This window comes from Lupinus angustifolius, unplaced genomic scaffold (genome assembly GCF_001865875.1).
Source record: "Lupinus angustifolius cultivar Tanjil unplaced genomic scaffold, LupAngTanjil_v1.0 Scaffold_5_62, whole genome shotgun sequence".
NCBI lineage: Eukaryota > Viridiplantae > Streptophyta > Magnoliopsida > Fabales > Fabaceae > Lupinus > Lupinus angustifolius.
The window spans coordinates 19,554-44,290 of NW_017717276.1; the positions used below are offsets into that span (position 1 = coordinate 19,554).

The following is a 24,737-nucleotide window of genomic DNA, read 5'->3' on the forward strand; positions in this document are numbered from 1 at the left end:
TTTTAGTTTTAAGGTTTCAAAAGCATTTGCACACTCAGCATCAAAATGAAAAGCAGTATCTTTGTTAAGAAGATTATTGAGTGGCTTTGCAATTTTAGAAAAATCTTTGATGAACCTTCTATAAAAACCTGCATGTCCAAGGAAACTCCGAAATCCCTTGACATTGAGTGGTGGTGGGAGGTCCTTGATGACCTCAATCTTTGCCTTATCAACTTTGATGCCTCAGGAAGAGATTTTGTGTCCCAAAACTACTCCCTCAGTCACCATGAAGTGACACTTCTCCCAATTCAGCACTAAGTTTGTCTCCACACATCGTTGCAGAATGATGTCCAGGTTTTCTAAACAAGTCTCAAATGACGACCCGAATACCGAGAAGTCATCCATGAACACCTCAATACACTGCTCCACCAAGTCGGAAAATATAGCTAACATGCACCTTTGAAATGTCACTGGTGCATTGCACATTCCAAATGGCATCTTCCTGTATGCGAAGATACCAAAAGGACATATGAAAGCTGTCTTTTCTTGGTCTTGGGGGTCTACAGTGATTTGATTGTAGCCCGAGTAACCATCCAAGAAGCAGTAAAATGCTTGTCCAGCTAGTCGCTCTATCATGTGATCCATAAATGGCAGAGGGAAGTGATCTTTCCGAGTGGCTTGGTTCAGTTTCCGATAGTCGATGCACATGCGCCATCTAGTGACTGTTATGGTAGGAATTAGTTCATCCTTTTCATTCCTAATGACAGTCATACCCCCATTTTTGGGACCACCTGAACCGGACTCACCCACTTGCTATCAGATATGGGATAAATCATCCCAGCATCCAATAGTTTGATTACTTCCTTTTTTACCACTTCCTTCATGGTTGGGTTAAGACGTCTCTGAGGTTTTGCTACCGACTTGTAATCATCTTCGATGTGAATCTTATGCATGCAATAGGATGGACTGATTCCATGTAAATCAGCCAGTGTCCACCCTATCGCATCAACATTTTTCTCCAGCACCTCAATGACTTGTTGTTCCTCGACATATGACAAAGTGATGCTAATAATAACCGGTTTCTGACCTCCTTCTTCCAAGAACACATACTTCAAGTGCATAGGGAGTTGTTTCAACTCCACCTTCGGAACATGATGACTATGATCTTTACCCAACTTCTCCACATGATTCTGATCGGATATAACCTTGCGAGGTGCATCTAGCTCTGCCAAATATGATTTCATTAGTTTATCCTCACTTGAGCTGCTTCCATCGAGCTCTCCCATCAAAACCTTTTCCAAAGGATTAGTGCTCTTCATATGAATATCATCAAGCAAGAATAAGTCCTCAATGACAACCACACGAAAGCAATGTTGCTTGTCCCTTGGATGTTGCATTGCTTCAAACACATTAAAATTGACCTCTTAGTCCTCCATGGTCCTCCACTCTAACCTTCAGTTTACCATCACCAACATCAATTATGACCCTTGCAGTTTTCATAAAGGGTCTACCCAGAATTAGAGGAACTTCCTTGTCCTCTTCAATATCCATAATGACAAAATCCACGGGAAAGACTAACCCATCCACCTTCACCAATACTACCTATGCAACTCCATATGGGTATTTCACAGACCGATCCGCAAGTTGCAAGGTCATTCTGGTAGGCTTGATCTCTAAATCCCCAATTCTTTTCAGCATCGAAAGAGGCATCATATTAATGCTGGCACCCAAATCAAGGAGTGCCTTTCCCACAAATAACTCTCCAATGGTGACCGGAATAGTGAAGCTGTCAGGACCCTTAGTCTTCTCAAGCAAAGACTTCTGAATAATTGCCCTACACCCAGCTTCTAAGGTCACAGTCTCTTCTGACATTTTTCTTTTCTTTGTCAACAAATCCTTCATGAACTTGGCATAAACAGGCATTTGTTTCATTGCCTCCATAAAAGGAATGTTGATCTGGAGATTCTTGAATAAATCTAAGAATCTAGCATACTGACGCTCTTTATCTTTCTTGGAATGACGTTTCGGATAAGGGAGATCCTTCAACTGAGGTAATTCAGTCTTCCTCTCATCATTATTCTCCCTTGTAACAGTATCAGTAGTATCACCTTCCTCATGTTCTACCTCCTTACCCTTGTGTATATCTCTGATTACCTTTTCTGATGTTCCAGCTTCAGTTTCACGCAACACTTCTTGCTCAACATCTAAATTCTCTCTAATGCCTTTACCAATAACCTTACCACTTCTGGTAGTGATATATTTGCAGTGTTCTTTCGGATTAGTTTGAGTGTTAGCGGAGAATTGTTGTCTATCTGCCATTTGCTTGGCCAACTGGCCCACTTGAGTCTCTAGATTCCTGCTGGATGCATCAGTATTTTTCTGGTTGGAAATAGAAACTTGCATGAACTTCTCTAATGTTTCCTCTAATTTTGTTTGTCACTCATGCAGTGGTGGATGTTGACCTTGTTAGTATGACGACGGATGTGGTGGTTGTCTGTTAGATGGCCCAGCTTCTTGCCTCCACCCAAAATTCTGATTCTGGTTCTGGTTTCCTCTCCAACCTGTAAGAATTGATTGTTGAACGGAGGGTTGTTGGAGAAATTACCTTGACGAGGTTGATTGTGAACATACTGAACCTCCTCTTCTAGTTGATGAATGGGCATAGAGTACTGACCAGTAACATGATTACCACCGCAAAAATCGCAACGGATTACCTGTGGATGGAGTGGAGAAGTCTGAACTGCATTCAGTTGTTGAGGCAACTTAGACATTTGTTTGGTTTAGCGCCTCAATCTGTTGAGTCAGAATCTTGTTCTGAGCCAGAATAGCATCAGAAGTACTCAAGTCCAAAACTCCTTTCTTTTGCATTGTTCTCCTATTATGCTGAGCTTGCCTGTCTATAGCACATAATGCAGTGATAACTCGTGTGGCTTTCTCAGCATCCACCGCCATCATAGTGCCACCAGCTGCGGCATCTAATATCATCTTCGTTTTCGGCTTCAACCCATTACATAATATGTTGAGTTGATCAATGTTCTCAAAACCATGATTGGGGCATTTCCTCAGCAGCAATTGAAAACGCTCCCATGCTTCATAAAAAGCTTCCTCGGTGCCTTGTCTGAATGTAGATATTTCAAACTTTGCATGTACGTACCTTGCTGGAGGGAAGAATCTAGTCAAAAATTTGGTTTCCAAATCATTCCAATTGGTTAAGCTTTAAGTTGGATGAGATTTTAGCCACTCCCTAGCTTCCCCGAGGAGTGAGAATGGAAACAACATCATATAAGCAGCTTCCCTTTCAGTGTCAAAATAGCCCATAGTAGCTACCAACTCGTAAAAGTTATCCAGGTGGGCATACGGATCTTCATAATCCTTTCCCATAAACTGATGGGCACTGACTAGGTTTAGATACGCAGGCTTAATTTCCATTGTCCTTGCAGTGTGTGGAATCACGATACTTGAATAATGTCGAGGACCTTTATACATAGCATAATCACCTAACGTCCTCCTTGGAGGGTTAGGTGTTTGGTTGTTATCATTGGCATTATGAGCATTTTCAATCTTCTCTAACTGAGTTGCTGAACTTGCAGCCAGTTTAGAGCTACACTGTGCTTCCTGAGTACCTTGCTGTTTTTTCTCTTTTGCTTTCTTTCGGTTACTTTTAGTAGACTTTTCAATCTCTGGATTGTATTGTAGTTGCTCTTCTGTAGCTTTACCTCGCAAAAGCATAAATACACAGACTACAGCAAAGGTTAGCACAAGGGTTAGTTGTACAATAAGAATTAAAGAATTTCTACATACAAAACTCAATAAACTCTATACAAGACTAATGTATATCGTTCATTGCACCCCGGAAGCGGCGCCAAAAACTTGTTAGATATTTCTGGGACGGCAAGCGAACTATATCGTACAAGTAATAAAATCCGGTAAAGTACCGGGATATCATCCTCATGGAGCAGAGTGGATTTACACTAGTTCTAGCAAGAATAAATTGAGTAACTATTTACACTGAATTGATGTAGTAATATGATGTTGGGTTGTGAAAATACTAATTTTTAGTAAAAGTTTAATAACAAAATTAGGTAGCTGAGATCGAAATTCATCATTCCTTCCAGTTTGACATCCATGGATTCAATTACAAGCAATTTATAAAATTATTGATTTTGATGTACATTTTCCAGTAAATCATTTACATCAATCCCTTGATTGTAAAATCCTTAGATAACCACTCAAATTCCGATTCCTCAAATATTTGATCGATTATCTAGTATTAAGTGACGTAAACGCACTTCATATATTATTATCCATTCCTGAAATAATGATACATGAAGGAAAATGATTCATATCCAGTGTCAAGTTTAATTTCTCAATTAAACTTGAACCTATGAGCAAGAATTTAGTAGCTAGTTAAACTCAAGTAATAAAACGGGATAAACTTCCCAAAATCAAATAAAACATGTGTTATAATTGAATCCAGGAGTACAAAAGGTTAGAAGATTACATTTCTGATCCCAACTATGAACGATCAATCACTCATCCTCTCTATACAATATTTCACTCATGAAAGTATACAAGAAAATATAACATGGAGTCGTTCCCACAACTCTGATTGCCTCTCTTCTCTCCTCTTCCTTGAATTCTGTAGGTAAGTTTTTGTTTTTGGGTCTGAATGAGTGCCTTTCGTATTCTGAAACCGCCCCTTTAATTTCAAACTGCCATGCTCTCGCCCAAGCTACATATTCTCGCTTGGGCGAGAAGCCAAACATTTCCAGGCACAAACACCTCGCTTGGGCAAGGTGTCCCTCGCTTGGGCGAGGATCCTTCGCCTGGGCGAGGATCAGACAGAAGCATCATGGTTTTGTCGCTCAGGCCTCACTTGGGCGAGGATCAACAGGTATTTCTTGGGTTTTTCTTCCCATTTGTGGCCCGGGCGAGACTTCCCTCGCTTGGGCGAGACATCTATAGCTCAAAAGCTCCAATCTTCTCATTTCTCTCCTCTTTTTCGCCATTTAAAGTCCTTAAACACATACAATGTAATAAGCTCTTAGACAAAGCAAAATTAACTAGATTATCAGGAATTGTACACAAATATGATATAAATGCATATTAAGTGCCCCAAAAAGTCATATATATTCCATTGCAATTAGGCACTTAACAAATATCTTTTGTTTTGTTTAGAAACTTATGAGAAGGAGACTTCCAACAAAGGATGAGTTGTTCAAAAGAAATATTCTTGGGAGGGGTGATGATTTGATTTGCATGTTTTGCAATGATCAAGTCGAAACTATTGATCATAGATTCATATCTTGTGACTTTATTGCAAGTATTTGGAAATGATTTTATTCTTGGTTGTAGATTAATTTTACGATAGCTTCTACAATATTAGAGTTCTTCAATCTTCATGAGTCTTTTGGAAAAGGAAATGGTGCAAAATTGTGGAGGCTGTTATGGTTTGTGATGTTTTGGTCAGTTTGGATTATAAGAAATGAAGTGATCTTTTTGGAGGAAGACTCCAGGCTATATGTATTTATTTTATTTAATTCAAACTAGATCTTGGATTTAGTTCACCACTAATATAAAAACAACTTCTTTATCTTTTGGAAATTGGTGTACTAATCCAAAAATTTGTATTAAACTATGTTCTAAGAAGATCAATAGTTGATCTCTATCTTGTATTAGGAGGACATTCATTGTGCTTGTTTTAATACAATTTTTTCTTATGAAAAAATGTTTGGAGGATAGCATATGAAATTAAGAATACTTATAAGTGAATATTATTAATTTATTATACATTATTATAAATAAACATTATTTTATAATTAAGTTTCAATTTTATCGTCTTTTCCAACTATAAGTATATATTGATTTTTACCATTTTCCCGACTTTAAAGTTAATATTTATTGCAATGATTTCCGCATTTATAAACAAAATTCTTAAAGAAATTACTATTGAAAGGATCATATTCATTTAATAAATTAAAGGCATAATAATTAACAATAATAGAATATTACAAATTTAAAAGTCATAAAATATAGTAACTAAAAATCAACATAAGAAATATAGGTGAAAACATACGAGACCAACTATCTAAAACATATTATATGATTTTTTAATATAATATGTTAGATTAGACATTTTTTAACATATGAGACTTAGAAGTTTTATAAATAGATGAGACTTGGACTTTTTTAAAAAAAATTGGTTTAACATAATAGACATTAGGCCACCTAAAATATCTATTAAACCTAATAGTCCAATTATATTTTATTTTAACTTTATATTCTACTAAATTTTTATATAACTAATATTATTTATATATAAAATTTTAATACAAAAATGTATCCAAAAATATAATTGATTGATAGTATTAGATGAACTTATTTAAAAGCAAATATCTTTACCAATATTTACAGTATAATAAACATTTAAATAGACTAACATATTATATTACACTTTTAGGTAAGTCAAAGCTAGACTTTGACAATCAAATAAACATATCAAGTCAATGCTATTATATTTTACCTATCTTATTTCCATGAATTAATTTTTTTATAGAATAATTAATATAATGCAGTATTTACTTATATCTACCATAAAAAACATGATTAATAATGGGGAAAAAAGATAGTTATCTTGCTAAGAATTGGAGAACATTTGATTGAGATGGGTTTGAAGTAAGGAGTTGTGGTTGTGAAGCAAATCAAAAAGGTATTGGGGTTGTTGTTGTTGAAGAGGTTTTTGGTATGGTGGTTATGGAAAAACCATGTTTGTGGATAATGGAGTATGTTCTTAAAGCTGAAAAAACCAAAATGTTATCAAGTTGGAAAAAGGGAGATGAAGAGTGGGAGAAGGAAAAGAGGGTAGGGAGGTGAAGGTGTAGGTGGTTTTGGGTTTATTTTTCTTTTTATTTTCTTGTTTATGGTTTTATTTGTAAAAGAAAAAACAATCAAAACGACGTGGTTTTTTTAAATTTTTATTATAAACCTTTATCTAAAAATTGACATTTTGTTTAAATAAAACAGCAAACAAAATAATAAATAACAACGTTGACGAATGACATGTTAAACTTGCTAGCATAGACACTAACCGTTTGGTCATGTTAGCGATCGACAACACAAGTAATAAAATATAAGCTATACATTCCAAAAAGTTAACAATGAAATTTTAGCATTAGAAGTTTAGTAGTAATATTTTATGAAATAAGTTTTAAAATGAGTATATGTCTCAAAAAAATTGAATGTATGGTTTTATACTAAAACTAATGTTCCTATGAGATTTCGTATTAAGTTTAAGTAGTTTAAACAATTAAACTGTCTATCAAATTGGATGATTTTATATATAATTAATAATTATCTATAATATATAAATACAAAATTTTATATAATTAATAATTATATTAAAGTAACATCTCTCCTTCTTTTTCGGACCAAAATAAAATAAAATATTTGAGTAATATTAAGCTTTTTATAAAAAATATGTGAAATGTTTGTTTTATTTTCCGAGTTATTGCAGTTTAACCGTGTTTCACACAATTGGGCCAAAATTTTCCTAATTCAAAGGAGTCTAACTACTCATTCAATTAAAATTGTAAACCATAATCATTTACAAATACAGTCAATAGTAAGATTATTTAGTCGGGTTCTCATAACATTGTCTAAAACAATCCAATTTTAAGCTGAGCTTAAATTGTTAATTAAATATAGTAATTAATTGCTTTAATAAAATTGGGAATAGAGATTTAAGAAAGTTTTCTGACAATTTAAGCACTTACCTAAATGCAAAATCCACCTAATGGGAGAAAGTGACATGCATATAAAAAAACGCTGCAAAATCTACCTACTCCCTTTCCTTTATACTCACTAAACATCAGTGATATTTCAAAAAATTTACTACACTCATTTGATATTTGAAAATTTGAAAAATCTAAACTATAGTTTTTAACTCTTTTCATGACTAATTTTTTATACTTTAATTTCAATGATTATTTTGACTTATATTCACAATTTTTATTCTTTAGGAATTAAATTGATACAACAAACTTTATTAGGATCAAAATGGATATTTTACTTTTTCTATTTTTAAAAACACTTGATTAGATAGAGTGATCACAAACTGCAATGATGATTAAATTTACATTAGATTTCACATATGGACAAACAGAAAACCTATCAAAGTTACAACAAACATGAGTAAAAGACTAGAAAATATGCATCATTCTTATATATCATGAAATAAAGATATTAGCACAATCATTAATACATTATCTATATACTATATAATATATAAAAAAGGTTTTGCAACATCATCCTATGACACCGAATATTTTCCCTCCTAAAACACCTCACCTTCTTAATATACATCCTCATACATAAGATAAGATAAGATAAAAGTACACACTTACTCATTATTTATTACTCAATATATTATTTAATAATGTAATAATAATAACATGTAATTATTTTCTAAAATTGTACATGCCGTTGGTAATACGAGTAACATGTGTGTTATTAACAATGTAAATATATAGGTAACATGTGTGTTTTAACTATACGAATGCACAGATAACACGTGTATACTTAGCAATGTGAATGTACATATAATGTATGTGTTTTTAACCATTAAAATGCATGAGTCACATGTTTGTTCTTAACAATATGACTACACAAGTAAAATGCATGTTTTTAACCATGCAAATTTACGAGTAACATTTGTGTTCTTAATGAATAACTTACTAATTGTATGATAAAAGAAATATATTAAATGAATTTTATAAAAATAATAAGTGTATTATATGAAATTGTATATATATGTACAATCTTATACCTTGTTTTTGTGTGCTTGGGTTTTGTGGTGGGTTCTAAAACAATAATGGACCCCCTCAATGCCGTCCTTCGAGTATTTCAGACACAACCTTTAGTCATTTCAACATTGATGAATGCCAAACTTCCCTTAGTACCAGGTATAATTCAATCTAAACTTCATTGAATTTTTCATTTCAACTCATCCAACTTGTTTAATTTATATTTTTTTTATTGTTATGATGATATAAAATAATGATAACCAGCCACACATGTGGACAACATATTTTAGTATTTCTATATGATTTAGTAGTTTTTATCAATAAAATTGTTGGATATGATTATAGTATTTCTATATGATATAAATATATAATTAACAAATGATAGAAAATATTAAATTTAGTGAAATTGTTGCAGTGGTTCCAGGGCTACCTGTGATAGGGAATCTTTTGCAATTGAAGGAAAAGAAACCATACAAGACATTCACACAATTTGCAGAGAAATATGGACCCATTTATTCCATCAAAACAGGTTCTTCCACTGTCATTGTTCTCAACTCTGCCCAAGCTGCCAAGGAGGTTAGTCAATCCAAAAGCTCATATATTTGTTGATTTTGGATTAGGTTTACTAAAAAATGTTGCATATATTGGTATCATTGAGTGGGATATGGATCTGTTGTATGGACCTATGTCATAAAATATGTCCTGGATCAATACTATTAAAGCAAAAATAAATAAATAATAAATATTTAATTTTTTTAATTGATGACATGTTTTTATTAGTTTGGAATATGATTTGCATACAATTTGGGATAACAAGTATTAAGTATTGGCTAAAAGAAAAAGACGATGTGAGCAAACAAAATAAATGGTTAAAGATTATCATAGAGAAAGAAAGAGTAACGTGAGCAGGTAAAAGAAGTGGCTACACTGAATTCAATACTAATGCTTTTTCTTTTGGCCATATAATCTTAAAGAGTTTGGCTATAAATAGGAATGATCAAAATCATTGTAAGACACGCAAATACTTAGCTTAGTGAATACTCTCTTTTTATTCTCTAATATTGTGAGTAATATTTGAGTGTTTGAAATAACTTGAGTGAAAGTGAAATTGAGTGCTTGAGTTTTGGGAAGTGAGTGAAACATTGAGTAAACTTCAAATTTTCTTTTATTATAGTGGAATAATTGTTGTTGCTCTTCAGCCATAAACATAAGCAAATTGCTAAATCATATTAATTTTTTGGTGTCATTTTCTCTATTATATTTTTCAATTGTCTTCCGTATCACCAACAAATTATTGTCCCATTGGCAGAAGATCAAATTAAATTAAAAACACTAAATCTGAGTCATCTAATTTTCATCCAATGGTGAATCATGTGAGTGCATCACCTACAACATTTTGTATTGCACCAAATCCAAATTTTCAATTTGTTCAATTTGCCTTTTGCAATCTGAATTATTTGCTTGAGTAATGCCATATTATTAAATATTTACTAGTTAAGATTATTTTGTATCCTTACCATTAATTTAGTTTTTAATGTCTCATTAGATTCTTTTTTAATGGTTTAATATCTATGCACAAAGAATATAAGAAAGTTATATGTGTATCATCTATTATTTATATATCAACCATAATTAACATTCTGTAAAGAAAAGTCATATGGTGGATAACATATTATTCGTCTAATAATTTTACATAGTAGTATATAGATATTAATTTTTAAAAAATAAGAACTTGTAAATATTTTTAAATAAGTATATTTTCCGTAGATATAAGAATATTACAATTTGTTGAGATAACAAAGTTTATGAATGACATGGGTTGCTGTTATTTTATGTTAAATATAGATAAAGTCAACATAATATTTTAACGTGAGAGTATAGGGGCTCATAAAAAAAAGACCATGTTAAAAAATGGGTACATATCTAATGTCCCACAAGTAATATCAATGCATGTATCATCAACTGCAATTGATCATAAATAATAGTTAATTATTAATTTTTTAATTTAAATATAGTTTTCAACCAATCAGAAACAAATGATACATACAATAACATAAGTTATAAGACAACATATATGTTCTATTAACAATGTAAAATATAAGAAAGTAAAAAAGGTTGACTCTATTCTTACTGACTTTTACCATACATCCCTTAAAAGTAGTGTTGTAAAAACAACTCTGTGTCCGCCGGTTCAACTTGAAAATTAGTAAACAGTCCTAACATTGATACAGTATAATATTTATATTGAACAAAATAGGTCATATCAGTCAGTTTTCAATTAGGTCTCACCGATCATAATGTTAATATAATATATATGCATTTATAACTTCATTAATATACATTTTAATTAGTGAAATATCATTACTTGCTTATGCATTTTCCCTTGTTTCTAGATATACCTAAAATGTTTTGTAAACAAATGAAAATTGAATAATTTTTTTTAAGATTGATATTCTTGATGTAAAAATTGTATCGTACCGACCGATTCAACCGAAAAATTGGTAAACTGGACTCCTAACCGATATGGTACATGTGTTGAATCGGTCAAGTATCAAAACTGGTCAAAAACCGGTGAATCGACCGGTATTTGGCTAAACCGGTCGGTTTATACATATATATATATATATATATTTTTTTAAAATAAAAAACTCGTTACAAGGTGATCCATCTTTCCAACACTTCAATGCACATGCTTCCGAAACATACTTAAGATTACATCTTTTGGTTTCTAACATTGGTGTGTATCTCAGTGGCATTTGTATAATCTTGGAGTACTGTCTAAAGATAGGATTTGGTGCAAAAATATAATTTCCATGTGAGACAACTTTGACTCTTTAGTGTTAAATGTTAAAACTCGAAATTTATTTGTTTTGTAGATTGCGTTGTGAACTTGTGTCATTTATTTATATTTTGCGGTTGTTAAGTGATATTTTGGATTGATAAATGTTTTGCAATTTAGATTTTTAATTTGTTAAAGACTTAAAGTTGTTTGTTTATATGAATTTTGAGTAGATTATGAATATGAATTATCAATTTGAATATTTACCTATTTGGAAAAAAAAATTGTTAATAGGTTTATATAAATAAATATAAGAAGGTATGTCCAGTTTAACTGGCATGCGGTTTAATTACTGAACCACCGGTTAAACTACTCTATCACTATACCAGTACCTTAACTGGTTTGATAATCGGTACGGATTTAACAATAGTATCTTGACAACTAACCTAAGGTATAATGTTCTCTAACAATATTATCATGCCTCCATCTTTGAGTTTGATTTTGTGGTTCCACTATCACACAAAATGGTAAAATCATTTATTTGCTAAAAACCCAATTTTAAAATCCATAAAGTGTTAGATTGTCCCTTGATTTTTTTGTAAAATTGTTAATTAATATATTCTTTATCATTACACTTCATATATATGTAATTCTTTTTATTTCTAGCTAATTAAAAGGATTATAACCTTTTATGATTATTTCAGGCCATGGTTACCAGATACTCATCCATTTCTACAAGGCAGTTATCTAATGCACTCAAGCTTCTGACTTGTGACAAAAGTGTGGTTGCTATGAGTGACTACAATGAGTTTTACAAAAAAACCAAAAGACACCTTCTTGGAAGTGTTCTAGGAACCAATGCACAGGTTCATTAAAAATTATTTATTCTTACCTTCATATCAATGTTTTAAATTGTGTACTCCAATTGTAAATCGTCATTAAAAAATACAACTTTAGGGTGGTTTGGTCAATATTGATTATGAGAAATGAAGTTATCTTTTAGGAGAAGACTCTGAACTATGTGCATATAATTGATTTAATTCAAACTAGATCGTGGATTTGGTTTATTATCTCTTTTGTTTCTCATAAATCTTTATCGTTTGCTAATTGGTGTATGGATCCTAATCTTTGTATAACACTAAGTGTAACTAAATTGTGATTTGTTTCCTTTCTTGTATTGGTGAGCACCCCTTGTGCTCCTTTAATACAATTTTTCTTTATAAAAAAAATGCAACTTTATTGTTATTTGTCATAAACATATTTTAAAATATCTTGCAGATAGTATAAAAGTATATGAATTTTATAGAGTGTCATGCATAATTTAACATTCATGTTATATATGATTTGTCTATTATTATTAAGATTCCTCTAAAGCCTCTTTTTGTTGTTTTTCCAATATTATCCAGAAGCGGCATCGTGTTCATAGAGAAACAATGATGGAAAATATTTCTAATGAACTTAATGAATCTGTGAAGGCCTCCATTGGATTGTCAACTAATTTTAGAAAAATAGTTGCATCTGAACTATTTGGACTAGCACTAAAGGAAGTAAGTCCCTTCTTAAGTTATTACATATTATCAATACACATATTTATGATCATAGAATAATATTTGTATAAGACTGAAAATGTGGTATTTTGCATTTTTTGTAGGCTCTAGGGACCAATATTGAATCCATTTATGTGAAGGAACTTGGGAGGACATTGTTAAATGAAGATATATATAGGATACTAGTGCTTGATATGATGGAAGGTGCACTTGAAGTGGATTGGAGAGATTTCTTTCCATACTTGAAATGGGTTCCCAATGCTAGTTTTGACACCAAAATTCAAAAATTGTGTGAGCATAAACAAGCTGTGATGAAAGCTTTGATTGATGAGCAAAAGAAGCGAATAGCTTCAGGAAAGGTATGGATTTCTTGGGTATAATTGCAAAGATATTGTTCGATTCTTTTATTTTGATTTCTTGAAATCCATGGATCGGGATCCTAATATAAGTTGATACAAATGGTTAATGTGTATCACAAATTGTAGGATCGGTTTTATCATTTTTTATCTGAATAGTCAATTTCAAGTAGTGTCCAATTGATTACAAATTAACTCAAGTTTTGATTGCTCCAATTGGCTTGTGACTTTTGTTATTTGGTTAGCCATAAACTTCACATGTTAGAAGACAATAATTAATTTATCTTACTTAATTTGATTTACTTAAATGTGACAGGAACTAAACTCTTATATTGACTACCTTTTATCTGAAGCAAAAGAACTAACCGAAGAACAAATTAGCATGCTTATTTGGGAGATCATTGTTGAGACTTCAGATACTACATTAGTTACAATAGAATGGGCTATGTATGAACTTTCTAAAGACAAAATTCGTCAGGTTGGTTGTTTTGTTTTTTGTGTCTATTAACAATTAAATTGTGGACCATATTATCTGATGCGATCGCAATATTGCATTGACTGCTATAAATGTATCATACTGCAATTGCAATGAGACACATAATCACATTAATATGGTCGCATCGGGCCACAACTACATTGGATTGCATCAGGCTGCATCAAACTCAAAAATATTTTTTTTAATCACAAAATAATTCATATTACAACTGTCACAATCCATATTGCAATGGTCGTAATGACACAATTACAATAACCACAACTGCAATTAAGAATATTGAATCTAATGTTTTCATTATTTCTCTCATTCTTATTTGCACTATATCACCTTTTTTCATTTGTATTACAGGAACGCCTTTATAAGGATATAAAAAATGTGTGTGGAAATGCAAAGTTTAGTGAAGACTACATATCTAAGATACCATACTTGGGAGCTGTATTTCATGAAACTATAAGGAAGCATAGTCCAGCTCCAATAATTCCATTAAGAAGTGCTGAAGAAGATACTCAAATAGGAGGGTATCATATTCCAGCTGGAAGCCAGGTACCTATTTGATTTCATTCATCTTTTATGAATTAAACATCTTATTCATATGTTCATATCAATGTGTCTAAATCATTTAATTGTTCGCAAATGATTTATGATTTGAGTTGTGATAAGGGTAAGACCTTATCCTTGTGTATATTATTATTATACATGTTTTTATTAATAGTGCATGGTATGGCCTATGAGGTGTGGGTATGTGTTTGCATATATAATTATATGAGATTGAGTTTGACACAATCATAATATTGTTATTTAGTAATCACGAGATAATGAGTTCAAATCCTGAAAAAATACTTTTTTTATTAATGAGATAACACTATATATATTTACCCTTTCTACATCTCACTAAGTGTGCATCTTTTGCACTAGGCTGCCCAAAACACAATTGAGACATATATGTTTGAACAAAGGTTTGTTGTCTCATACCATGTCTCAACCCAATAAAAACATAACATATCAATTAAAAAATAAAAATTCATTATTTTTCCTATTTTTCCTTCATTGTTGTTGATTTTGGACATGGTTTAAAATATACTTTCGGATAATAGATCTTTGTTCTAATATTTTTCTATTTTTTGTCTGGTCTAACTTTATAAATTGATTTGTAAATGATGACAAAACCATTATTTACAAGCTAATTAATGTTAATAGATTGCAATAAACATATATGGATGTAACATGGACAAGAAGGAGTGGGAAAATCCTGAGCAATGGATACCAGAGAGATTTGTTGAGGAGAAATATGACCCTAATGATTTGAACAAGAGCATGGCATTTGGAGCTGGAAAAAGGGTATGTGCAGGTTCTCTTCAAGCAATGTTGATAGCATCCACAGCAATTGGGAGAATGGTTCAAGAATTTGAATGGAACCTCTTAGAAAGTGGAGATGAAGAGAGTGTTGATACTGTGGGTTTTACCACACGCAAACTCAATCCCTTGCAAGTAGCTATCAAGCCAAGAAAGTCATAAACATTACAATAATATATATAGGCCAATTTGTTGGCTCTATGTTTATTTGCTTTAATTAATATCTCATGAATTTGAGACAGCAGATCTTTGTCTTCTAAACTTATGGTGAATGCCAAGAGGCAAGAAGAACTTAGTAAAAGAAATTCCGAGTAAAATAAAACAAGAATAAGACATTTGTTATAATTGTTATGTAGTATTTATATTTCAATATAAAGCATTAGTCATGTATGGATCATGATGAAAATGTCAAACAAAGTCCTAAGCTCATGTAAGCCATATAGTTAAAAAAAGGTGTGGAAATTAAAATATAAAAGTCATGGTAAAACGAATAAGAAGTTGAAAGACCATACTCAATTGGAAAATATATGTTTCGCTTAAAAAATTATTTGTGTCACATATCAGTATCTATACTATATACTGAACCTTCAGTTGAAGAGGAGTTGTACTCATGAATCTCACTATTAACTTTATTGACTCAACTGCTCCTTCTCATCTTCTATTTTTTCACATTTTAAACCGAGTGATCTAGAATAACTTGGAAAGCGAAATAGATTATTCACCTAAAATGTCAAGTAAACAAAGACATGTTACTCCAATTTTATATTTCATTTGAGTCAAGTATAGAAACATGACTAGAATATAATTATAGGTAATTATTAATTTATTTATAATTATATGTCCAATTATTAATCATATATAAGTTATATGTTTTGATTGATTAATTTAACCATTATACCAATTAAATGCCCAGCTGGTGTTTTATTATTTCTAATGAACTATAATATAAAACACTTAATGAAAATGTCGATATTAACCAATTGTTTCAAAAAAAACAAGGCTAGAACATATTCTAATCCTAAAACCCTATCATTCTTACTATCATCTTGTACATAAAAGTAAGACTTGAACACACACTCAATCACAACATTGTCTCATATATTTAATTTTAGATTCTTCCCTAATTTTTGGGAGGTGGTTAAAGAGTACATTATTCTTTTTATTCAAGAATTCCATGTTAATGTCAAGCTCCAAAATGTTTTAAATTCTTATTTCGTTGCTTTGATCCCGAAGAAGAAGAATCCAAACAAAATCTAGAATTACAAACCGATTTCTCTTGTTGGATCTTTGTATAAAATCTTTGTGGAAATTTTGGGAGGTAGACTCAAAGGAGTTACGAGTTCAATAATTTATCCTTCTCAGTTAGCTTTTATTCATGATTGATATATTTTGGATGTAGTTGTTGTGATTATGAGGTTATCCATTGGGGGAAAAGGATGGGGAAGGGTGTGTCTTGTACAAAGTCGACTTTGAAAAAACTTATGACTCGATGGATTGGACTTTCCTTAACTATATGCTTAGTCAGTTTGGGTTCTCAAGCAGATCTAGGATTACTTATATATGGAATTTTAATATGTATCCAAAAATGTAATTAATTGGTAGTATTAAATGAAATTATTTAAAAGTAAACATATTAACCTATATTTACAGAATAATAAAGCTTTAAATATACAAACATATTATTTCAATAAGCAAAATTATATTAAAGGATGATAGGGGTGCTCACCTAATATAAGAGTTAGACTTTAAAAATAGATAAATATGTCATATCGTTGTTATATCTAACCTATCTTATTTCCATGAATAAAAAGAATTATAGAACAATTAATATAATGCAATATTTAATTATATGTACCATTAAAAAATTTACCAATAATGGAAAGAAAAAAAAAAGAATATAGCTATCTTGCTAAGAATTGGAGAACATTTGATTGAGGTGGATTTGAAGGAAGGAGTTGTTGTTGTGATGTGAATGAAAGAGGTATTGGAATTGTTGTTGTTGAAGAGGTTATTGGTATGGTGGTTATGAAGGAAGCAAGTTTGAGGATCATGGAATGTGTTATTGAAGCTGAAAAACCCAAAATGTTATGAAGCTTTAAAAGAGGAGATGAAGAGTGTGAGGAGGAAAAGAGGGTATGGAGGTGCAGGTGCAGGTAGTTTAGTGTTTAATTTTATTTTCTTGTTTATGGGTTTATTTTAATAAAAAAAATTAAAATGACATCACTTTGATAAATATTTTACTATAATTTTTTAACTAAAATATTGTCGTTCCGTCTAAATAAAATAGAGGGAATCCACTTATTCCTATTATGTTGATTATGCTTTTAAGGTAAGTGTTAAATTGTGTGATACCTTTCCTAATTCTCTATTCCCAAATTTATTATTAATTACAATATTAAATTAACAATGTAAGGTCAACTTAAAATTGGATTCTTTTAGTGTGAAACTGAAGTCGAACATCAAATCGGAAGATGTCTCATATTAGGTTTAATCGGTTAAATTGTCCAGTTGGATCAAAGTGATTAATGGATGTGGAGTTTGCTAAATAGAAAGTTATTGTCCTCCATGAACTTTCATGTCTCTCACATTTTTAGAGAATGAAATGTTTGTGCGGATAGGTTAGCTAAGTTTGATATAAAATCTAAGACATTTACTTGGTGGATGAGATTCCTTCTTTCATTCATTATGAATTTTCTAGAAATTGGTTGGCCTACCCAACTATAGGTTCAAGAACATGTAAGGTTGCTACTTGGTTTCTTCTTGACTATTAATAATTTATTTGGTGCTTGGCACTTTCGATAAAAAAATGAGCAAATTTATAAAATTTACTCTACATCTTGGTCATCAATTTTAGAAAAATCTAATGGTAAGATAAAGAAACGATGGAACTAAAATGTATAAATACTCTAAAATTTATCAAATAAAATAGAAGTTATACATTCCAACAACTTAATAATTAAATTTCAACATTTTAGTAGTAATATTTTAAGTGATAAGTTTTAAAATGAGTATATATCCCAAAAAAATTGAATGCATGGTTTTATACTAAAACCAATTTTGTGATAATTAGACCAGATTGAATGGTCTGACTAGTTCAATCACTAACCGGTTTTAAAAGGTTTTGGTTTTTAGTCTTAATTAAATGAGGGATTGGACTGTTTTGAACTAGAGAAATTTCAGTCTGGTTGTGTTAAACCCGCTTGAACTAGAATAACTTGGAAAATGAACCTACTGTTCACTAAAATTTTAAAAAATGAAATACTATAGTAATGCTTTGTTCTAATACGGTTGAAAAAAAGATGAAGAAATGTTATTTCAATTTAATTATATATAATTATTAATTGTAGAAAATTTTGTATTTATGTATAACTATATATTTATAGATAAAAATAATAAACTATATATAATATCATCTGATCCGACTGAATAATTTAACCGATTAATCCTAATATGATATCTCTTCCGATTTGATTTTCAACTTGAGGTTCACACTAAAACAATCCAATTTTAAGTTGACCTTACATTGTTAATTTAATATTGTAATTAATAATAAATTTGGGAATAGAGAATTAGGAAAAGTATCCAACAATTTAACACTTACCTTAAAAACATAATCAACATAATAGGAGAAAGTGCCATGCATATAAAGAAGGTTTCAAAATCTACCTACTCCCATTCCTTTATACATACAAAAGATCACTTGATATTTCAAAAAAAAAAATTACTATCCTGATTTGATATCTGAAAATTTGAGAAAATCTAAAATTATTTAAAAAGAAATATGAGTTAAATTAATTTTGTAACTCTTTTTATGACTAACTTTGTTATAATCTCAATGATTATTTTTTTTATATTCACAATTTTTATATTTTAGAAATTAAATTGATACAACAAATATAAGAACTAAAATGGGTATTTTACTCTTTTCTACTTTTAAAAACATTAGATTAGAAAGAATGATCACAATAATGATTAAATTTATATTAGAATTCACATATCGACAAACAAAAAACCTCAAAATCGGATCGAAGTTACAACAAACATGAGTAAAAGAGTAAAAAATATGCATCGTTTTTTATATATCATAAAATAAATACATTAACATAATCATTAATACATTATTATATTATATCATAAAGGAAATATATTAACACAATTATTAATGCATAGTAAATGAATTTTATAAAAATAATATTTGTATATATGTAATTGTATATATATGTATAATCTTATACCTTGTTTTTGTGTGCTTGGTTTTTGTGGTAGATTCTAAAACAACAATGGACACCCTCAATCTCATCCTTCAAGTAGTTCAGACACAACCTTTAGTCATTTCAGCACTGTTGGGTGGTTTGCCTTTACTTTTGTTGCTCTTTTTCAAGATCAAACGAGGATTAAGTTCCCAACTTCCCTCAGTACCAGGTATCACTGTCATCTACACTCTCATTGAATTCTTCATTTGATCTCACAAAACTTGTTTATATTTTTTTTATTGATATCAATATATCATGATATAAAATAATGATAATCGCACACACATTGTAGTTTTTTATCATCTTATCTCAAGTTAAATATGTCATAGTTCTAAAAATCATGATGCAATTTTAAAAACAATACATGTTGAATAATGGAAATTTCAACATAAAACCAATATCACAATATAGATATGATTCAAGTATTTCTATATGATATAAATATATAATTAACAAATGATAGAAATTATTAAATTTAGTGAAATTGTTGCAGTGGTTCCAGGGCTACCTGTGATAGGGAATCTTTTGCAATTGAAGGAAAAGAAACCATACAAGACATTCACACAATTTGCAGAGAAATATGGACCCATTTATTCCATCAAAACAGGTTCTTCCACTGTCATTGTTCTCAACTCTGCCCAAGCTGCCAAGGAGGTTAGTCAATCCAAAAGCTCATATATTTGTTGATTTTGGATTAGGTTTACTAAAAAATGTTGCATATATTGGTATCATTGAGTGGGATAAAGATATGTTAAATATAAAAATATTTTTTTTAATTGACATGATATGATTTAATTGATCTCAAACATGGTTTTGGATAAAATTTGGAATAACAAATCATTCTCTATAGGTGAAGATCAAATTGAATTAAAAATATAAGTTGAATCTGAGTCTTCTAATCTTCATCCAATGTTGGGTTATGCTGACTGCATCAACTACAACATTTTGTACTGCACCAAATTCAAATTCTCAATTTGTTCTATTTGCCTTTGCAATCAGAAATATTTGCTTGAGTAAAGCCATATAATCAATTATTTATTGTTAATATTATTTTGTATCCTTACCATTTACTTTAGTTTTTAATGTCTCATTATGATGGATAATGTATTACTTGTCTAAATAATTTTACATTTAGTATATAGATATTAATTTTTAAAAAAAAATTGTATTTTTTTTTAAATAAGTATATTTTCCCTAGATATAAGAATATTACAATTTGTTGAGATAACAAAGTTTATGAATGACTTGGGTTGTTGTTATTTTATGTTAAATAGAGATATAGTCTAACATAATATATATATCATTCTTTTCATTTGTAGTTAATGAATTGGATTATAACCTTTTATGATTATTTCAGGCCATGGTTACCAGATACTCATCCATTTCTACAAGGCAGTTATCTAATGCACTAAGGATGCTAACTTTTGACAAATGTATGGTTGCTATTAGTGACTACAATGACTTTCACAAAAAAGTCAAAAGACACATTCTTGCAAATGTTCTAGGAGCCAATGCACAGGTTCATTACAATAACTTTATTGTTATCTCATAGTTTTAAATTGTATACACCAATTGTATTACAATTGGTGGGAATTTGGGATCATCTCAAAAACCATAAAGTTTTCACCTCAATTGCAGTATATAACTTGTATGATAGTATATAACTTTTTCTTTTAGAGAAAAAATGTATGCTTCGAACATGTATAAGTTATGTACATTATTACAGCATAATACACTATTCATGTTTTATATGATTTGGCTATGAAGATTCTTCTAAAGTCACTTTTTGTTGTTTTCTCAATAATATCCAGAAGCGGCATCGTGTTCATAGAGAAACTATGGTGGAAAACATTTCAAGTGAACTTAATGAATCAGTGAAGGCCTCCACTGATTTGCCAATTAATTTTAGAAAAATATTTGCATCTGAACTATTTGGACTATCACTAAAGCAAGTAAGTCCCTTCTTAAGTTATTTCTTATTATTAATACACATATTTATATGCATAGAATAATATCCATATAAGACTGAAAATGTGGTATTTTGCATTTTTTGTAGGCTCTAGGGACCAATATTGAATCCATTTATGTGAAGGAACTTGGATGTACTTTGTTAAATGAAGATATATATAAGATTCTAGTGCTTGATTTGATGGAAGGTGCACTTGAAGTGGATTGGAGAGATTTCTTTCCATACTTGAAATGGGTTCCCAATACTAGTTTTGACACCAAAATTCAAAAATTGTGTCAACGTAGACAAGCTGTGATGAATGCTTTGGTTGATGAGCAAAAGAAGCGAATAGCTTCAGGAAAGGTATGGATTGCAAAGGTGTAGTTTTATTATTTTATTTTGATTTCTTGAGATCCACGGATCAGAATCTTATGTAAGTCAATAGAAATAGTTAATGTGCATCACAAATTCCATTTGTAACATTTCTTTAGTTGAATAGTCAATTTCAAGTAGTGTTCGATTGATTACATATTCGCTTATGTTTAGATTCCTTCAATTCTGCTACCATACTTTTGTTAATGGGTTAGCCATATAGTACTTCAAATTTTAGCAGATTATGATTAATTTATTTTGACTTAATTTGATTTTTGTAAATGTCACAGGAACTAAACTCTTATATTGCTTACCTTTTATCCGAAGCAAAAGAACTAACAGATGAACAACTTTGCATGCTTCTTTGGGAGGTCATTATTGAGACATCGGATACTACATTAGTTACAACTGAATGGGCTATGTATGAACTTTCAAAAGACAAAATTCGTCAGGTTAGTTGTTTTGCTTTTTGTGTTTGTCTAACAATCTAATAGTGATTCAAATTGTGGATCATATCATGTGATACGACCGCAATAATGCGTTGACCATCGTAAATACATCATACTACAATTACATTGTGGCATCGAATCATAATAATATAGCCGCATCGGGCTTCAACGCAACCACATTTGACCGAAAAGGTCATATCGAATTCAAAAGTATTTTTTTAATAATAAAATAATTCATACTACAACTGTCACTGTCTACATCACAGCCGCACACAATCACAGTAACCTCAACTGTAATCACAATCACAATTTACACTATTGAATCTAATATTTTCATTTATTTCTCTCATTCTTACTTGTACAATATATCACTTTTTTCCTTTCTATTACAGGAACGCCTTTATAAGGATATAAAAAATGTGTGTGGAAATGAAAAGTTTAATGATGACTACATATCTAAGATACCATACTTGGGAGCTATATTTCATGAAACTATAAGGAAGCATAGTCCAGCTCCAATAGTTCCATTAAGAAGTGCTGAAGAAGATACTCAAATAGGAGGGTATCATATTCCAGCTGGAAGCCAGGTATGAGTCTCGTGCACTAGGCTATCTAAAAAATAATTGAATCATAACCGTTTGAATAAGAATTTGTTGTCTCAAATCATGTCTCAAAATAATGAAAACATGATATGTCAATTAAAAAATTAAATATTCATTGTTTTCTTTGTTTTCCTTTCATTGTCGTTGATTTTGGACATAATTTAGGACATACTTTGTCACAACTAATCATTGTTCTATCATTTTCAATTTTCTCTCTAGTCTAACTTTATAACAATATTGCTTTGTATATGATGACAAAACCATTATTTACAAGCTAATTAATGTTAACAGATTGCAATAAACATATATGGATGTAACATGGACAAGAAAGAGTGGGAAAATCCTGAGCAATGGAATCCAGAGAGATTTCTTGATGAGAAATATGACCCTAATGATTTGTACAAGACCATGGCATTTGGTGCAGGAAAAAGGGTATGTGCAGGTTCTCTTCAAGCAATGTTGATAGCATCCACAGCAATAGGGAGAATGGTTCAAGAATTTGAGTGGAACCTCATAGAAAGGGAAAATGAAGAGAGTATTGATACTATGGGTCTTACCACACACAAGCTCAATCCTCTACTAGTCACTATCAAGCCAAGAAAGTCATAAACATTATGATAATATGTATAAGAATGTCATGATGAGGCAAGAAGAACATAGTTGAAAGAAAATTCCAATAAAATAAAAAAAGAATAAGACTTTTGTTATTATTGTTATGTAGTATTTATATTTCAATATAAGCCATTATTCATGTATAGAATCATGGTGGAAATGCCAAACAAAAACCTAGTAAGCTCATGTAAGCCAAATAGTTCTCCAAAAAAGGTGTGGAACCTAAAAATATAAAAGTCCTAGTAAAACTAATAACAAATTGAAAGTATTACGTAATGTATCCTTCACCGTATGACTATGAAAGTCATCGATATCCGAGAATTCACATAGTTCAAAAATTATTTGTTACAAGTTAGTATTTATATCTAGTACTAGACCTTTATGTTACTATCGCAAATCACTTTCTTTATGTTGCTTTGTGGGTTTACCTTTTCTTATTCATGCATGTCTTCTCTTCATTCACACTTCAAATATTTGTTTTAGTTTCATTCTCATTTTTTTATATATCTAATCAGACATGGCAGACCCAGGATTTTGGCTAAGGGGCCAACACAAAAACATATCTGACTTTTAAGTAAAAAAAAAAAAAAAAAAACTTAGCTACTAAATACTTAATGTTCACATCATGACTATATTAAAATTTACATGCAATTATATTTTAATATAATCTTCATCTTTAAAAAATTTGTCATAGTTACCTAGGTGTTTGTAAAGTAATTAGTGAGGAATTGTTATCTTTTAACTAAAATTGTGAGTTGAAATGTTTAAGAGTAAAAATATATTAAATACTTGACATTGATAGATTGTTGGGCATAATTATTTTCTCCAATACTAATCCAAATATGCATAAAAGCTCATTATAGCAACATAAGAGAGGCTAAACATGATTTCAAGCAATGGCAAAAGTATTTGCCTACATCATGTAAGGTACACCAAATGAGTGAAGACATGCTAACATAAATCAATAGAATGCACCTGTTAGAAAAACAACTGTTGACTATGCTATTAACTTTGTTATGAATAGATTGCCTAATATTAGGGATATTGCTTAATAGAAGAGATACAAGATTAATAGAGAAGATATTCCACTAACCTCTTATAAAGAATAGCTTAATTATATTTTATAGGCCAGCAACAAAAGACAAACCAAATTCTAACACAATTACTCAAATCATAAACTATTTGAATCC

The 24,737-nt window shown here is 30.6% G+C and overlaps 2 protein-coding genes across 4 annotated transcripts; one reads left to right on the forward strand and one right to left on the reverse strand.

Moving 5' to 3' along the window:
• Window positions 1-1,581: 1,581 nt before the first annotated feature.
• Window positions 1,582-3,708, reverse strand: LOC109337307. The gene is made up of 4 exons (XM_019574256.1): window positions 3,257-3,708; window positions 2,767-3,151; window positions 2,442-2,693; window positions 1,582-2,358 (listed from the first exon to the last, which is right to left on the reverse strand). Exons 1-4 carry the CDS (start codon window positions 3,706-3,708, stop codon window positions 1,582-1,584), a joined length of 1,866 nt encoding a protein of 621 aa, XP_019429801.1.
• A 5,523-nt stretch (window positions 3,709-9,231) lies between these two features.
• LOC109337304 (ent-kaurene oxidase, chloroplastic-like) lies at window positions 9,232-23,718 on the forward strand. 3 transcript variants are annotated; one of them, XM_019574251.1, is made up of 9 exons: window positions 19,552-19,733; window positions 20,058-20,218; window positions 20,922-21,083; window positions 21,376-21,516; window positions 21,621-21,875; window positions 22,175-22,336; window positions 22,726-22,920; window positions 23,227-23,559; window positions 23,596-23,718. In XM_019574251.1, exons 1-8 carry the CDS (start codon window positions 19,592-19,594, stop codon window positions 23,542-23,544), a joined length of 1,536 nt encoding a protein of 511 aa, XP_019429796.1. In that variant the 5' UTR covers window positions 19,552-19,591; the 3' UTR covers window positions 23,545-23,559; window positions 23,596-23,718. The 3 variants fall into 3 exon arrangements, with proteins under 3 accessions (XP_019429798.1, XP_019429797.1, XP_019429796.1); XM_019574253.1 differs by lacking the exons at window positions 19,552-19,733; window positions 20,058-20,218; window positions 20,922-21,083; ... (1 more) ...; window positions 21,621-21,875; window positions 22,175-22,336 and adding exons at window positions 9,232-9,356; window positions 12,264-12,425; window positions 12,966-13,106; window positions 13,211-13,465; window positions 13,779-13,940; XM_019574252.1 differs by lacking the exons at window positions 19,552-19,733; window positions 20,058-20,218; window positions 20,922-21,083 and adding exons at window positions 9,232-9,356; window positions 12,264-12,425.
• The last annotated feature ends 1,019 nt before the right edge of the window (window positions 23,719-24,737 follow it).